At 35.0% G+C, this 18,894-nt stretch overlaps 1 protein-coding gene across 1 annotated transcript in view; it reads right to left on the bottom strand.

Annotated features, from left to right (window-relative positions):
* LOC142349998 (uncharacterized) overlaps positions 1–18,894 on the bottom strand; it is a 211,291-nt gene that overhangs the window by 163,127 nt on the left and 29,270 nt on the right. The window contains exons 3-7 of the mRNA XM_075401883.1: positions 9,170–9,361; positions 7,781–8,033; positions 4,449–4,709; positions 3,550–3,858; positions 2,152–2,469 (exon numbers count right to left, since the gene is read on the bottom strand). Coding sequence (XP_075257998.1) covers positions 2,152–2,469; positions 3,550–3,858; positions 4,449–4,709; positions 7,781–8,033; positions 9,170–9,361 — 1,333 coding nt within the window. The remainder of the gene's footprint in view (positions 1–2,151; positions 2,470–3,549; positions 3,859–4,448; positions 4,710–7,780; positions 8,034–9,169; positions 9,362–18,894) is intronic.

The following is an 18,894-nucleotide window of genomic DNA, read 5'->3' as shown; positions in this document are numbered from 1 at the left end:
CCCATTTAATCGCACTCTCGGTCTAAGCATGGGTCAATTTCAATTCTTTCTCAAGTAATAAGAAAAATGCCCAATTTCTACCCTTCTGATTCGTTGAATAATTGAGAATATAAAACCCCTCCAGTGTAGTAACCAGCAGTCGGTCGCAAGAGTTCTTTCTCTTGTCAGAGCGACAAATCCCTCGATCAAACATTTATATCCAAACACACAACAAAAAGGTGAAAAAAGGAAGCAAAAAGCAATCGTACCCCAACACAGAGTAATGTAACTGTTTGTGATTTTGGTAGTGTTTATTGAGCAGCAACAATTGAGGTAATTTCTAAATTATTCAGTTTTCGTTATCGCAACAAGAATTGATTAAGGCAGAATAAAAATGGAATCAAAAACTTTCCATTGCACTCACTCTCTTCTCCTTTACTTTAAAATTTCCACATTTTTCTATAATTTCCGCCGATCAACTTGACACCGGCATGATTCCAAATTTAAAACAAGTGAAAAATTGGATGGAAAATTTTCATCTGTTCCTTGACCGATTTTGATACCTCAGGTCCTCATCCAGTCAAATACAGTATTTTGAGACGCATAGGTGAATAGATGCTTAGGTGAAGTTCGCCAACTTGACCTCAGAGGATATCCGGTAAATTAATGTTACTTTTGTTTACTTGTTACAATCAAAAACACCGGAATATTTTTTCCTTGCCGATATGGGAGGGTGGCCTGAACATACTTAAACCTGAACACCGTTTTAAAAAATGCAAAAAAAAAGGAGATTTGCGCACTTGACTTAGCTAGTGAAAAGCAAGCATCAAGCTGGTTGAGCGCTAGGCCATTGAAGCAATATCAAATTGACCTAACGATAGCGAGATTGGCGATGGCATTGCCCTTCGCTATGGTTCTGACGCAATGAAGATGCCATCATTATGTGCATGCAATGAAAACTTGGAAAATTTCACTGTGCGGCTTGTCCTTCCCGTTTCTCAAGGAGGATACACCCAGAGACATAATGAACTTCGGGGTTCCTTTGCGAATTTGTTAAGTGATGTCTGTCATGATGTCAAGATCAAACCTCATCTTCAGCCATTGAAAGTAGAAACCTTTACCCTTAAATTAACGACAAGTGCTGATGATGCAAGATTAGATATCAAGGCCAAAGACCTTCTATCTTGATAAGAAGATTTTCAACCCTCTAGCAAAAAGTTGCCCTGAAAGCAATGGCGCAGCCTACAACTATCATGACGCTATGTCAAAAACAAAAAACAAATATGAACAAAGAGTAAATGATTTTGAGAAATAACATTTTGTCCACGTGTATTTGCATGCACTGGTGGAACTGGCCCATCAGCTTCAACAGCGCCGACATAAATGACATCAAGACTCTCTGCGCGAAAAGAGGACAACTACGCTGACATCATATCATATCTAAGGACAAAAATCAGCTTCGCTCTACTAAGGAGTTCCATCCTATGCATTAGAGACTCAAGAACACTTAGGCGACACGCAATTGTTGATGCTGCAATTGCAGCTCTTGTTGAAGAATGGAGGCTGTTAGTTTGACTCATCTACTTTTCGCCATTAGTTGTTTGTGCTCTAGTGCTGTCCGTGGTTTCTTATTGAGGCGAAAATAACAGTCGCATAACTTAAAGATGAACTTGTAAAGATGAACTTGTCGCATAACTTAAAGATGAACTTGTCACATAACTTAAAGATGAACTTGTCGCATAACTTGTAAGAGCCCTATGAAAATTGTAAAAATCTGAAACAGTGTGTAAAAACTTTCCTGTAAAACTAGACGTTTTTTTTCTCTGCTCTTTTCTCTCCCATTCTTTTTCTCGTGCTGTATAAAGAGTGGCGTAAAAAAGTAGTCTAATCAGCAATAAAGTGGCACATTAAGTTACGCAATTTTTGTAGAAAAGAGTTGATTTCTTATTGGAAACAATACCCCACGAAGGTCATCGCCCCCTCGAAGCTAATCAACCACTCATTGCCTCATAGTTTGATAGCTATTCGAGAACGATAACAACTGTTTGGTAATATTCATTCTCAAAACTGGCCAAAAGATCCCGATGCAATTGCACTTCGATTATTAAACTTTTACTTCCGAAATCTGTAACTTCTGATTTTTAGTAATTAGGGGATGTGATATGCACTTACGTGAACAAAGCGTGAAGGCTGCGATTTCACGTGAAGACAAATCTCTGCACTCGTCAATCTCACTTCCAAAACCTACTCTGACCTCTGCCGCGGGCTCGACAATGACCTTAACCCTTCCATTTTCAACGCTCACTGAATCTTCAGTTATACTTTTTATGAATTGATCAGATCCAATTGCAAAAGCCTTGAAACTGTCACTGTGACCTTCGACTGACAAGACCTTGTTGGGGGGAATCGAAGTGAATTCAAATTCTGGATCTGTGGATTTGTTGCCAACAGTTTGGATGCTGAGGCTTCTAAGATCAATTCTCCTGGGAACTAAAACATTTAAAAAAATGTTGTGTTCTGTTTGTTCGCACTATGATATTTATTTGTTATAGTTTATTTGTTAGTCCATCAAGTTAGAGACAAACTAATCTGTTTTCCCTGATTATAGTTTGTGAAAATCTGGAAGAATTCACTGTTAATATTAGCAATCCCAACTGCTCCATGTAATAAAAATTAGGATATGAAGATATATGAACACTTTAACTTCGTTCAAACGTTGCATTTAACATGTATGTAGGGTTTGCGTGTAATATTTCCGACATCATATTAGTTTATTGTGCTTAACGTCCATTTCCAGCTCAACAGTCGCCCCCTGCAGCCGTAAAGAAAAGTGGGGATGTAAAATCTTGCAAGATTCTTGCAAGCAGGATTTAAAATTTTCCAAGTTGAATTGAAAATTTGCAAGAATCTTGCAAGGAGTATGTATGATTCTCGTGCAAGATTGCTTGCAAGATTCTTGCAAGATTTTGAATTTTAATGACTGGGGAACACCTCATTTTTGTGAATAGAATCTTTGCAATTTAAAACAATTCAAACTACCAGAAAGTTAAACGCTTTCTTTTCACGACTATTTGTCAAAATTTATATTTTGGAAAAGCAAGCAAAACATCTGATGCATACTAACAGGTGGACGCCGTATTGGCCGACCGGGCTCTTAGCCGATAACCAAAAAATGTGAAATTTAGCAGACTATTCAACAAATACGAGCAGCTAGATTCATTAGTTGTTATTGGCCAATTTAAAATGGTATTCTGGAAGCGGACAAAATAAACGGCACAGTTTTTTTCAACTAGCGTAACGAAGGTCTATACGTGCCCCCCCCCCCCACACACACACACACACAAACACACACACACACACACACACAAACACACACTCCCCGCAAGGGTGCGCAGCCACGAAGAGAGAGCGCCACCCGACCACACACCAAAGATAAGGGTCCACCGAATTACTGATTTACCGATCAATGAGATATTTTGACCTGTTAGAATGATAATGTCGGTTAAATTTCTCATTTTATCCTTGTCGGCTGATCGCCCTGTCGGCCAATAATCCTAGCACCATACTAACATGTACATAAGGTGTCGTTAACAGAAGTTGCAACCACTTGTGAACTCTTACTATATCCAGGCCTGTTTGCAAAACACAAAGCCTGGTAACTCAACCCGAACTTCCGACCAGGTTCCAGACCACTCAAGGTCAAAGTGTCAGTGTCGTTTTGTACCTCCATCATTTGTGACCATTCGTCCTCTGTGTCATTGGACGTCACATTGACCTCTATTAAGTGGAAAGAACCAGAGGGCACCCCAAAACCAGTTATAATCAGTCCGTGTTCGGATCGTTCTGAGAGAGCTAATTGGTCATTTGGAGTCTCAGGCTCTGAAATTTGGAGTTATTATGCATACATTCTGTAGCATGCTAAATTGAGAAATGATCGGTTTATAAACAAAACAATAATAAGACTGATTACTCAACTCGGGCGGAACTTTAAGTAGGTTCGGACAGACCAAAAAGTAAAAAAAAAATCATTTTCCAGCGCCATCTAGACGCTTCATAAGCTTGAAAGCAACCCGGGCAAAGATTTCACCCTTAATCCAGCCCTAATTAGCGGGGATTAGGGTGTAATGCATATTCCACTCCTATTTATCGGAGAAAAGAGTGTAAGAGTGTAATTTTAAAAAAATCACACTGTATGTACACTCTTTTTTCCCCACTCCTTTTACACTCTTTACACTCTTTGCAAAGAGTGTAATTTAGAATGGACTGATAAAAAATTATCCTCTTACACAATTTCACACATATTTCACACTCTTTACCCGCGTTAGTTTTGGGCGAAGTCCTCGGCTCGGGATGAAAACAGATCAAAAGGACAAAAAAATAATCAGGTCTTTAATCGGTATTCACTAAAACCGATGAAAATTGACAAATTTTTTTAGTTAAAAATGGGGGAAAATCTCAAATCGGGTTACCTGTGCAAGATGAGCCCTCAAATTGGATAAAACTTGACAGAACCTCCAAATCTTGAGCTGAGCAACGAGTGGCATAAGAAACAAAGTATTCACACCCCATTTCCAAATCGTACATGACTAGTTGGGATTCGTTCATTTCCATGGTGTAATTTCTGCATGTCGAAGTTAAAACCACATCATAGTTGCTAGCTTCTGGTGGTAAGTAGAGATTTCTATTGCGTAACTCGCCGAGTGAAAACCAATCAAAGCCACTCGTGGGATCTGAAATTAAAATCTGAATTATTACGGAAGCATCTTTTAACAAAATTGTACCAACTGCGACCTAAATTACTCATTCGTTTAAGTAGAATCTGCCAAAAACTGATTCTGGTGACATGGGCTGAAATTCTCAAATATCCCAAGTTTATGGCTCTCCTAAGCAAAATCAAAGGGCTCTTGCTCTTTTGTAGGCAAGAAAACTCTATGAAAAAACTTTTTGCGCAACGGTAATATCAGATGGCTCCCAAAAAAAAACTTTTGAGAAAATATCGCGCTTTGAATTAGCATTAGAGAAATATTATTCAAAACAATTAATTGTTTTTATGTAAACGTTAAAAACTATTGCTAAAAAAGCAGTAAAATTCATTCATTGGTGAGCAACTGCAGCTGAAATGAACTTCAAGCAGAAAGAAAGAAAAATGAAAATAGTCGATAGCAGTTAATAAGATGTCATGCAAAATATCGGAGCAGAAAAATTGGATGAAACGAATTGAAAATAGCGAACTGAATATTTGTAGAACGAAGTAAAAAATCATAGCTGGCACAGTCCAAGAAAAATAAAACATAGCCGGCAGATTGCCGGAAAATAGCCGGCCGCGATAGACGCTTGTGTCCTTCCATGAATTGAAACAACTAAAGAAATAAGATAGACATATTGGCCACCAGTACTTTAATAGACCACGAGACTTTTTTGTTAGATTCGGACTGTCATTTTTATGAGACATATACGCTCTATAAGGAAAAACCAAAATAGAGCTTTTTTCAAAATTAATATTCGAAATCAAAAACTCAAGACACTAATACTAAGAATTAGGGCACAGACGTTCAGCACTACTTTGATGCACACTATTGACTCTATTGCTCACTCACTTTTAACTCAAGCAATTGACCTAAAAGCGGAACAAATGATTATACGCACTCAAATTTTAACTGCAAAGCAGACATCACTGAAAGTGAAAAAATCATTTCCAAGAAGTTAGGTTGCAAGAATCAACGACGGAGACGACGAAATAAAAAAAACAGCAGGACAAGTCCCAGCATACAATTTTAAAAAATTTCTTTGACTAAACAACAACTAGGACTAGAACTAGGACTAGAACGGACTATGACTCAAAAAAATGTCAAAATGCCGCATGTGAACAAAAAACTACTGGCGAGAAAAATAAAATCAGTTTAAACAAAACACTAGGCCTAGAAAGAACTAGGATTGGGAAAACCATTTAGAAATTAATCTGATTCAAAAAATAGAAAGAGTATAAATCAAAGCGAAATTGCCGCATGTGAATATAAAACGACTAGTGAGAAAGCGAATTTTTGTTCACGCACCGTTTTCTCGCTCTACTTTAAAATTAGAGTGAAAAAATTGACGCCACAAAAACACTCGCTTTTTGCTACACTTCCTGTTTCAGCGTGACAAAAATCAGTACTCCAATTTGACTTCGAAAATCATGAAAATGTGTGAACAGATCTTAAAAAACGACAGCGCCTCAATACTATTCAAATTTTTTAAATTGTAAAAATGAAAACCTCAATGATTGCCGCTATCCATTCGCGGCTATTAATAAAAGTTTTTGAATGGCTGCCTCTTAGCACTTTCTTTTAAAACTATTTCGTTTTTTTTTACTTGCTAACAACGATCAAATGAAAGAATGCAGATACTTATAGATTCCAATATTGCAACACAACAATGAAGAAACCAAAGTAAAACGTACAAGTTTCTTGACAAAATTTACTCGAACTTATTAATGTCTTCATCGATTGCTTTTGTCAATATGTCCGTTAGACAAAATTGAAAGAATGCCTGTCACGCCCCTATTTCGTGCCTCATAGTTACGTGATGATTCTCCTTTAAATATCCATAAATAGTGCTATAATTTAGTTGATTTTCAGATAGACCTCAAGGCCATATATAGCCCATTTTTCCATATAGGACTGTAACCCCTAATTTGTTTATGTTTACTAAAAACAACCGCAGATTGACAGTTTACAGATAAACATATTAAGTGCCTAAAAGCCTCAACCTTTACTTTTTTGAGTTCCCTGACAACGAATTCGCATAATTGGTAAATAACTTCATGAGAAGCTTTGTACTTGGTGAAGTAATTAGTCTGATAAAGTAGATGCTAATACGGAAATTGTTATGTACTTAACAAACATCAAGAGACGTACAAAAGCCGGAAATTGCCCAACTTGTAGATCAGTAAATATTTGCAAAGGACCAATACAAAACAACGTACAGCCCTGCGGAACGACAATCACCAGAACACCGGAGAACCAACTTGACAATCAGTTGATAATAAAACTCATCAATATTCTTGAAACTTCTTATTTTATCTTTAAAACCTTTGTTATAATTTCTGTTAAAATAATTAAAGATTGAACTGAAAAATCTTTACAAAACACTAAGTTGAAACAGGCTTTCTTAGAGCTAAATTACAACTAAGCAAAAAGCTCTAAAATACAAAGCAATTAGTGGATATATCACGCATTCGAACCGCTCAATAAAAGGCTATTACTAGCTAACTTTATTCAAAATATATCTGCTAAAAATCGCACTGTGAAACATCTAAATAAGTCCTTGTAAAATGACAATTATTCAAGTTAGTTACTCCCAATAATAACCTCAATAATACCACGAGGATCACGCTTAAAATCAGCGCGTAACAATGCCTAATTTGAAAAAAAAAATACTCATAAGATATCCGTTAATAGTAATTGCGGTTTATGAAGACCACTAGAAATTGAGCACTTTTAGCACCAATAGAAAAAATAGCTCTCGAGAAAATATGGTCACTAAATTGGATCTTAAATAAATATTAAAGCAATTCGAAAATCAACTTTGTGTTAATTGATGCGGCTGTGAGTTTTGTCCACAAACGCCATTTTTTTTGACGTTTTTGCAGGGTAATGAAATTATTTAAAATATGTGGTAAATATGAGATAAGTATTACAGATATACCCTGCCAACTTTAGCCTATAATTTTTTAGTTTCTTCAAAAACTGTTTCAGACTCCAAAGCTAATTAGTGCAGATGTTAGGTTATAAAATTTGATAACCAGAGAAGTGTCACTAACTCATGCAAACATCGATGTCCCCTCGGAAGACTTCCCCCGAAGACCGTATTCGAATTGCAAAAGATATCCTGTTGAACTCTTCAGCTTGTAATCCACCTATGGTAACCAAGGCATTTTCACTGTCCAAAATACTGAAATCAACACTTGGTTGAGGACAGTCCAAATTGTTCACATTATTTGAACAGGTGACGTTTTCAAGTATCAAAATTGAATCGTTATTTTGTTGTTGTCGTTGAGGTTCGCCCAGTAAATGCTGCGTCAATTATGAGCTGTTTCCTTTATTTTGAGGTAACAGAAACTAATAACTAAAAGTTATTATCTTTTTTCACATAAAATGATTAAATTGAGTTTATAGTTCTGTTAAAAGCTAACTTGGCTTGTAGCTGCGATGCGCATAATCATGCAAACAATAAGATTATGCGCTGAAATATGGCGAGAAATGCGGTGAAAATTCAGCTAAATTTTTAACATAATTTTGGCTTATTGATGATTCAAGAAAAAATAGGTTGCATTTATTCCGTGCGATACTTCATTTGTTCAGTCTTTTTTTTTACTGCCGCCTCAAAAATTGAGCATAATTTTTTGTTGCCCAGAATAAAACTAAGAATTGGCTTTCAGCTGATAAACAAAAACAAAAATTGCATTTCACACTGACCTTTTCACGGCCCGATTTGAGATGTCACTGCAGTTTCAGCACATTATGCTGTTTAAAAAAGAGAACGGAATGCGCTGAAATTATTAATAAAATTTTCAAAGCATCAGCTTATAATCATTAAATAATAATGCGCTAAATTTTGTAAGCAATAATTTCTGAGCAGTTTAGCGCTTTTCTGCTCTGATCTCTGAAATTCTTACCATTTAGTTGGATCCAATGTTGACGATTATCATATTGGAAGAAACGCGCTGAAAATCGCTGAAATGGGCTTAAGTTATGCAGGAAATGTGCTGAAAAATTAACCATTTTCCTATTTGATTTCAGCTCATTACTGCGCTTTTCAGAGAATTTCTGAGAAAACGGTTTGTTAATACAAAATCAAACTAATTAAGAAGAATTTTAAGAATCAATGGTGCAAGTGATGAATAGGAAATCGAAGAGGGCTTCGAAACTCGACCAACCCGACAAAAGGTTGAAAACGAGCTGAACTTTTTGAAAATTCAGCGGATTTTAGCGCATTTCATACATAATTTTTAGAAAAATCTTCAACCGGGGTGTTAAAAAGATAAATTCCAGACGCATATCATGGAAAGAAAAACCTTGAATTATTTTGACTCTGCTGTTATTATTCATGATATTACGATCAGAAAAACGTGAAATGTCTCCACCGATAGGAAGTACAATTTATTCTTTGATTTGACTTTGTAACAAATTATACAAGGAAACAGTCCAACATCTAGAGTATGACGTCGCTGTCTTCGAGTCTCATCGTTGTCAATGACCGGATCTTGAGCATCTGGGTCATTGTCTCCTGGGTATTGATAGTTGGGTTCAATGGCAGTAAGAGCAATATTCTCCTGGGGAGGGTCTGGGTTTGGGTTGCGCAGCTGCGGAATTGGTGACTGAATCCTGCCACTAGTGAAAGGCTAAAAAACATCTGCTAAACATCATTGAATGAAAACTGAAGTGTTCAAAGATTTCACGCAGGCCGGGCATCGAACTGTAAGAGGTCCCCAACAAGATATTGGTTCACTTTTTCAGTTTTTGGCACTAAATTGATTCGAGCATCAAGAAAAACTAACTCTTACTTATGACACAACGACAACACTAATGAGTTGGAGGGGCGACATGGTTCAACTCTGATCCGATTTTAATCCTGTATAGCCAAGAAAAACGAGGAAAAGGCCAAAACCAGGACGTCAAGACCAGTGACATTACTATACATAAAGGTCCAGACACTCCCTCACATGCTTCTGGATTAAGATCTTAGTTGCAAAATTTCGCTCGCACAACACATCCGAATTGCTGTGTGTCGAGTAAAGATTAGCTTAGTGCTTGAATTAAAATAGGTCACAATTATTTGAGAATAATTTTTTAGCTCTAAATTTTCCGCCGGAAATTAGTTCTGCAAATGATTTTTATCTACTTAGAAAGCATAGAAGGGAGGTTCTGGTCAGTTTTTCGCGAAACAAAAATTGGGCAAGCTGAGGACGAGGAAGAATTCAAAATGTGGCTGTTATTTGGTTATGATAATGATCAATTGAGAAAAAAAAACATTTACAAAACATCTGTTTGTTCAAACATAGAACCTTTTTCGAAACAATTTTACCATATGTGCATATCAATTTTACCATGACTGAGAATTTTATCTCGTAGGAATATTGTTGTTCCAACCGCGCTTGAGGGGGGAGGAACTATATACTCAAATGGGTTTTTTTTGTTCAGACAATTTTGGCCGATCGATATATTCATGGTAGAGAGTTGAGACTGGTATCATTAGAAAGCTTGTCCAGTGTAGAATATGGAATTAAAAAGATTTTTTTAATTTTCGTTTTTTACAGGGAGTTATCGAGGTTTAAACTTTGAGAAAATAGAGTGAACTCCAGTGAGATTTTATTCAAATTTTGCGGAATTTTTGAATAAAATATTGCCAATTTTGCTAAAATTTGTTAATTTTTTGAAGAAAGTATTGTTGATTTTATTTGTAAAGACGAAAGAATATTAAAGGCTATTGAATATTAAAGACTTTTGCATCAAAAACAGCACGAAATAAGTTTCTTTAGTCCAATTTGATTAAATTTACAGGAAGTACAGAACCAAACACCGCTAACAAACTCTTTGTAGACTCAAAAAGGGGGCTTTTTCTGCTTGAAATTCCGTGGAGGGTGCTTTGTAATTAAAACTTTGCCGTTTTTGCTAAACTTATTCGCTATTAATTTATTTTTAACTAACAAAATATTGATATCTATAGCATTCGAATGACTAAGTGTTCCTAACGGACAAACAGAATTAGCAGGTCTAGTTTTGGACCAATCTTGGACTAGTATAATCCAAAATTATTTCGGATTGTAATCAGTCGGTCTTTTTATTAAAAAATTCAATCTTTTCTATACTAAACAAATAACAGAACATTTCAAACCAAAGCTCACCAATGACAGGTTCAATTGGCTTCCTCATTAGCAACAGATTATAGTATCTAGATGATTACGTCAAAGCTTGTGGTCATTTTGACTTTTAAAGGTATTTGATTTATAAACAAATAACGACTTATTGAACTTTGCCTCTGTTTTTCTCTTAATTTGGTCAACTTGTAGCTTATTGTCAGCAATGAAAGAACGCTTCTTCTTTCTTTTGAAATCAAATTCAATCTTTAATGCGGTTTTACGCCTTAAGTTATGGTTTTCTGGTTTTGATACTACTAGATTTCACATTTTTCTAAAAAAAAGTTTTAGTTTTTGCCCATTTTTCACGTTTTCGAGTTTTGTCACATTATCACGTTAAAGAATGTTCATATATCACATTATTGGCTGTCAAAATAAGATACAATTGATTAAGTTAAAGTCCTTAAAGATGAAGATAATGATTTTAACGACATTTTCGAAGAATTTATTTGAAAGTTTGTCCTTAAGTGTCGTTTTTATTTTGTCTTTTTAGTCGTTTGAAGTTTCCTGTACAATGACCTGGGTTCATTGGCTTTTTATGGAAAAAAAGATGAGACAATATTCTGATATTGGCAGATAGCTGATGGCTTTCATGACAAAGCAAACAACTGTTTTCAAAATTAAAAAAAAAACCCTTTTCAACTTCGCAATTTTGTTCCTTTTATTGCCTGTTTGTTATCTAGTCTCGTTAATTACAGGCCAAATATGACATTTTTTTGTCAAAAGAAGATTTCAAAAAGAATTGGCGTCACAAAATCTAATGTTTTTAAAGAATTCGTTTTTAAAAGCTTCGACACTAATAAAAAGAAAATTAATTTTTGATTTTTGGCTTCGACACGGAAAAAAAGTAAATTAATTTGAAATTTTTGTCATGTTTGACGTTCTTTTTGTAGACGTAAGACATATTCTGGATAATTGTAATTATCATGGTGCCTTTGAAAGAATAAAGGAACCTATTTAATTATTTCATTTTGTAATTAATGGCGTTCATGTCTTTGGAAAAAAAATTTTCGAAATAAAAATTTAAGTGTTACCTAATTTTGCAATTTTTTTTCTCTTTTTGTGTACTTGTTACCTAGCTTCATTAATGAGAGGTCACCTATTTTATTATTGGTACTTGCAGAAAGTGCAATCAAACATATTTTGATGGCCATATTATGGCTTTAGGGTATCGAAAGCGTTTTCTGCCAAGTTTTAATTGATTTTTTGTTTGTTCTCTATTTGTTGTTGTTTTTGTAACCGCATGAAAATGGAATAACGGCAGTTCTTAATTCCTTCTATAGAAGCATTGGTATCCGTACAATTATGGGATATTTTAGTTGATTTCTAATGGTTTTCATTACTTTGAAATTAATTGTTTTAAAAAAAGCGAATTTTTCAACTTTACTGTTTTTGCTCTTTAATGTCTAATTGTTACCAGGCCTTTTTATTGACTAGTCCTATATCCTTTGTGGTGAATTACCAGTTATTTTGCTTAATATCAGTTTTATCTGACGCTATTTTGACTTTGTTATTAAGTTTTGCTTAAATATTTTAGTTGATTTCTAATGGTTTTCATTACTATGAAATTAATTGTTTTAAAAAAAGCGAATTTTTCAACTTTACTGTTTTTGCTCTTTAATGTCTAATTGTTACCAGGCCTTTTTATTGACTAGTCCCATATCCTTTGTGGTGAATTACCAGTTATTTTGCATAATATCAGTTTTATCTGACGCTATTTTGAATTGGTTATTAAGTTTTGCTTAAATATTTTAGTTGATTTCTAATGGTTTTCATTACTTTGAAATTAATTGTTTTAAAAAAAGCGAATTTTTCAACTTTACTGTTTTTGCTCTTTAATGTCTAATTGTTACCAGGCCTTTTTATTGACTAGTCCCATATCCTTTGTGGTGAATTACCAGTTATTTTGCATAATATCAGTTTTATCTGACGCTATTTTGAATTGGTTATTAAGTTTTGCTTAAATATTTTAGTTGATTTCTAATGGTTTTCATTACTTTGAAATTAATTGTTTTAAAAAAAAGCGAATTTTTCAACTTTACTGTTTTTGCTCTTTAATGTCTAATTGTTACCAGGCCTTTTTATTGACTAGTCCCATATCCTTTGTGGTGAATTACCAGTTATTTTGCTTAATATCAGTTTTATCTGACGCTATTTTGACTTTGTTCTTAAGTTTTGCTTTTAAAACGGACACAAAGTTTTTGATGTAACTAATTTTTGTTGATGTTGTTCAATTTTGCTGTTCGTCTTGACTCGCTTTTTACTATTTGCACATCTCATCAATCTAATGCACCAATTTTAACTCCACCACTGAGTTATTTGCTTTGGAAGCTATCTTTTCGTTCATACACCAATTTTTTTTAATACTTGAATTTTTGGGTTTTTCTATGTGCCTCATTTGGTAGACAACCATGCCAAACTTTTGGATGAGCGGGGTCGGAACCTTATGTGAAATCGCACATTACCGAGTCGCTTTGTTAGATTTATTACCAAAAGCATCATCAAAACAAGCTTTTGCCGGGTATATTTGGCATCTGAGAAGAAAACAATTTTTTGAGAGAACAACTCGTTTACTGAAAATAGTGGTACTTCTTAGCCCGTTACAGGTCTCTACTGGTCCCAAACAAACAATTTTGTATCTTAATACGTTGTAAAAGTGGAGTACACTTACTCATTTTTAATAGTTTTGAATTGAATTGAATTCATTTAATTTTGTTTTAATTGGGCTGTCATGTAGAAATTTTAATTTTATTATTAATTTTAATTAAGAAACTTTAATTAAGTTTTTTAATGTGGTTTTTACAAGCTGTTTGCTTTTTGTTGGGTTTATTCGTTGAGAAAAATAGAAAATCTTTCAATTTGTAATGTTCCAGATCATTAGTGCTATAAAACTCGTTTTTTGGAAATATCGGATTGTGAACAGGGTCAGTCAGTTTCTTGTGGAGTTAACACCTACGAAAAACGGAAAAGTTGATAACTTAAAATCATGTACTGCACATTTAACTTCAATAAAACCAGTTTTGCAAAAAGGGGTCGCTTTGAATGAAAAATAGAAAACTCAGATTTTAAAGTTCTTGCAGTCGAACTGCTGTATAAAAAAATCATATTCGCAAATAGAACAAAGCCAGGCTGTATATGATTGAAGATTTCTTTTAAGATTTAAGATTTCTTTTAAAAAATATACTTTGTTGTTAATGTGTTGCCTTCATTATTTTTTATTGGTAGTTGCTAAACATTATTCTACAAATTTTCATTACACAAAACAATAAAATCAAATAAAACTTAATTGAATTCTAACTTACTGAAAACAAGGGTTCCAAACTAAATGCTCTTTTTTTCAAACTCTCAACTTTTGTAAACCTTTGATTTTTTTTGCATTTACTCGGTTCTTTGTGAAAATTGTAAGTTTTCTAATCTTTGTCCCATTGAGAGTCTATTATATTTTCATATAAAAAATAGTCATTTCAAATTAAGAGAAGCTATACTTTGGACAAGCAATGGTTTTCACGCAAATCAACGAAGACAATTCTCAATCAACATTTGGAGATCGATGATATTTTACGTGCCATAAATCAGCACTAGTCCTGCTCTTTCATATTGTGGGTGAGTGTTTAGGTATGAAGAACTTTTGCAGTTTTCTGGCTGATTTTTGAGGGAGTTTCGCTTCAATTTTGATTCATTTGTTTGCTTGCTTAGAGGCATCAAATTCTTTATAGTACAAACGTTTTCTCAAAATGGAGGAATATATATGATGAATTGAGGCCTGTTAATGGGAACGAGACCTGTTTTCTGTCGAGTCCATTTTTCGTTTTTGTTAATGTACTGTACAGAAGAAAAAGAGAAAAATCAATACATAAAACTTAAGGGCTACTCTTGACTTCTTTAGAGTAAGTGCAAAATTTATCTCCGATTGAAACTAAGGAGCAGTTTGAAAACCGGAAGAAAACTGAAAAAGTATGAGGATTCGTTCGAGTGGGAGTGAATTAACTTATGTTGATATTTAAATTGATATGAAATTGATATTACATAAAATTAATAAAGCGATATTGGATTATACAAATCTTAATCAAAACAAAACAAAGGGAAATTTAATTCTTGCTTTGATTTCAAAAAACAAGCATTCAAAAGACAAAAATCTGAAAAAATCTTTTCACGGGTTCCTTCTCCTCTTCTTAGTACCTATTTTGGATTGTTACGTTATTTTTTAGTTCAAAGTGTGTCCGACATAAACAACACCGAATCAATTTATTAAGCAATGCAGTATAAAAATTAGTACAAATACAGACTTCCTTTCCCGAATTGCCGAATTAATTTCCAAAAAATCTTATTCTACCTTGCAATTTTTTTCTGTTTTATTTTTGCCAGAAATTGCATCCAAATGAACAACTGTGAATAACTGTGTAGAAATAATAGTAGCGAAGAGGGAAACGACCAAACAAGTTTGAAAGATTTTTGTTCATCTTTTTGCTGGTTTTGCCGGATTTTTTGTCTGAAGTGTAGGAAAGATCAAAAATGAAACTCAAAAAGGATCTATTCTGTATCGACCCACCCCCCATCTTAGTGAGCATAAATCTTTTTTGACCTCCGTGCTATTTTCTTACATAGTATGGTGCTATATAACAACATATAATTTGTAATTGGGGGTTATAAAAAACACTGGGGGCCGAAATAGAATAGATCCTCTAACAAAAGCTTGTAAATAAACTTACGCTCAACCTGAAACCCACGTGTCTTACTTCATTTGAGAATTGATTTAATTGAAATTTTATAGAGACGACCGAATATCCGATATTTGACACAAGAACAGAAAAAAAATAACACCGAACAAAATTTATCTGATTCATTTTGATCTCCAAGTTTTCTATAGCGCTCAGAAGGAACGAAGAAGCTGCTAATGCAACAGCTTTTTTTCCCACACTCATCAAACGTAATTAACCCGCCATAATTTTGATCTCATGTTAGACTATTTTAGGATCTATTCTGTTTTGCTCCTCCCCCCACCCCAGCTTAGTGGGCTTATATCTTTTACGCCCTCAGGCGCACGTGCTATTTTTTTACATAATAACGTGCTATATAACAACATATAATTTGTAACGGGGGGCGTAAATTTATTGGGGGGCGAAACAGAAAAGATCCCTATTTTAGTTTGTTTCAAATGCCTTCTAGCTACTGAGAGACCATAGCACGGCTATTGCGGCATAAATTATCTCTCTTAAGTATCATTATGCAATATTATTTTCCTCACCAATTGACCCATAGACTTTAAAAGTTAGTAAAATTTTGGGCCTTTGCTGTCAACATTGTGTAATTTGGGATTAAAACTTTCATTTTTCATGGACACTTCAATTCCATATTTCTAACCAAATCTGTAGAAACATTGAAATTAGGTCAACGATAATTATTTCGACTTCCAACGACTTCCCGCAATTTCCGGCAACTTCCCCTTTCCGCCCCGTCCTGCTTCTTCAAGCGACATCGCCATCTATGAGTTCTTACCGCAACATGCGTCCTCTTCTTAGAACCACCGCCCGCCATATTCATCGACGGCAGCTCAAAGGGAGAGTGGAATAAAGTGCGCGGAAGATGGTCGGGGTGGAGAAAAGTTGGACGAAACTGTGTGCAGATGTGAAGTCAAACTGTGAAGTCGCCGAAAAGTGCCTGGAGTCGCTGGAAGGCGCCAGAAGGTGCCGGAAATCGACGGAAGGTGCCGGAAATATGAGCAGTATGAGAAGCATGAACAGTATGATCAGCATAATTATTATGATCAGTATGATCAGCATGGTCAGTATGATGAGCATGATCAGTATAATCAGCATGATCAGTATGGTCAGCTTGATCAGTATGATCAGCATGATCAGTTTAATCAGCATGATCAGTATGATCAGCATCATCAGTATGAGCGGCATAATCAGTATGATCAGCAAGATCAGTATGATTAGCATGACCAGTATGATCAGCATGGGCAGTATAATCAGCATGATCAGTATGGTGAGCTTGATCAGTTTGATCAGCATGATCAGTGTGATCAGTATGATCAGTATGATTAGCATGGCCAGTATGATCAGCATGGGTAGTATAATCAGCATGATCAGTATGGTGAGCTTGATCAGTTTGATCAGCATGATCCGTATGATCAGCTTGATCAACCTGATCAATATGATAAGCATAATCAGTTTGGTCAGTATGATCAGCGTGGTCAGTATAATGCGGAAGTTTGCAAATTTTGCGTATAATGAATTTTAACTATAGTTCTTTTATTGGGACAAAGAGTCGTTAAAATCCAAGGGAACTTGGCATGAATTATCCCCCTTGTGCTAAGAGTGTAGAGTAAAAAGAGTTTGGGCCATAGCTTGTCTATGAAAAGTTATGTACTCGTAAGAAAATTTGCAAATTTTGCGAATAACAATTTTTAATATAGTTTTTTTTTATTTGGTCTTAGAGTTGTCGAAATGAATCAAACTTGGCATGGAGTATCCCCTGTGTACTAAGTGCGTAGAGTAGAAAAAATTTTTGCGAGGCTTGTCTATGAAAAAAGTTAGATGTTTGTACGGAAATTTGCAGATTTTGCAAATACCGAATTTTAAAAAAAGTTCTTTTATTTGGTCTTAGAGTTGTCGAAATGAATCAGACTTGGCATGGAGTATCCCCTGTGTACTAAGTGCGTAGAGTAGAATAAATTTTGCTAAAGCTTATCTACAAAAAATTTAGGTTTTCTTACGGAAATTTGCAAATTTTGCGAATAACGAATTTTAACTATAGTTTTTTTATTGGGTCTTAGAGTTGTTGTAATCAAACAAAACTTGATATGGAGTATCCCTGTGTACCAAGAGAGTAGAGTAGAAAACTTTTTGCTAAAACTTATCTACAAAAAAATTAGGTTTTCGTACGGAAATTTGCAAGTTTTGCGAATAACGAATTTTAACTATAGTTTTTTTTATTGGGTCTTAGAGTTGTCTAAATCAAACCAAACTTGACATGAAGTGTCCCCTGCGTGCTAAGAGTGTAGAGTAGAAAAAATTTTTGCTATAGCTTTATTGTGATAATAATGTTTTGTTCTGCTTTGTTTTGTTCGATGATTGAGTTTAATCTGTTTTTTCACCTAGTGCTCTCTTCTCAAAATCTCCTACAGTTGTTTGTTTTTAACTCCGCCGTACCCAACCCGGTCCCAACCCGGGTGAAACAGGAGGAGGGAAATACCAACAGAAAATACAGGAAAATCTCAAAAAGTTGGTTTTTTCAATCAACTTGAGAAAATTTTCGGACACTACATTTTATGATTCGAATTACCGGGTGTATGGTTAGAAACAGTGGATTATGATTAGAAATCAGTGGATTATGATTCGAAAAGCCATATCTGTAACTCGGAATAAGGGGGAAGCTGTTTTCACATAACAGACTTATGAATCGAACTATCAGAATCATGATAAGTTTGGGATGTATGATTCAATTTACGAAGAATTATGATTCGAGGTATTATTATTTATGATTCCAAACGTCATGTTTATGACTTGAAAGACCGGGTCACAGTTGCAAAATACCAGACTTATTAATCGAATTAGCGGGTCATTGTCTTCCGGGTCCGTGTATTTAACGAACCGGAATGACACCCCCCCCCCCCCCCCCCCAGACGACGTTTTGGCGAGTCATAAATCCACGACCTCACCTCGGGTAATCAGAGAACTTCAGATCTAATTGACCCGTGATCACGCTTTCGTGTGAACCAAAACTTGGTAGAAGATAAGAGAAAATTGTCTGATAGACAAAAAAACGTGAAACAGTTATACACGGCATTCATTTTTCACATATTACAGTAAGAATCACAGAGTGACTACTATATTAATTTGTCTATTGCGCCGTCAAATGGTACAGATTCTTTTGGGGAGGGGGTGGGGTGTGTTTGCAAATTCCGATACCTCAAAGTTCTCTGCTCAAATAATTATCTAAATTTGCCAACAATAAATCGACAATCAAGACTGATAATAAAATCTGTTGTCCAACTTTTGCAGCAGTCTTTTACA

The sequence above is a fragment of the Convolutriloba macropyga genome, chromosome 11 (genome assembly GCF_964194025.1).
Source record: "Convolutriloba macropyga chromosome 11, txConMacr16.3, whole genome shotgun sequence".
Taxonomy (NCBI): domain Eukaryota; kingdom Metazoa; phylum Xenacoelomorpha; order Acoela; family Convolutidae; genus Convolutriloba; species Convolutriloba macropyga.
Note: the sequence above shows the minus strand (reverse complement) of the source record. Positions and strands in the feature narration are given on the sequence as shown.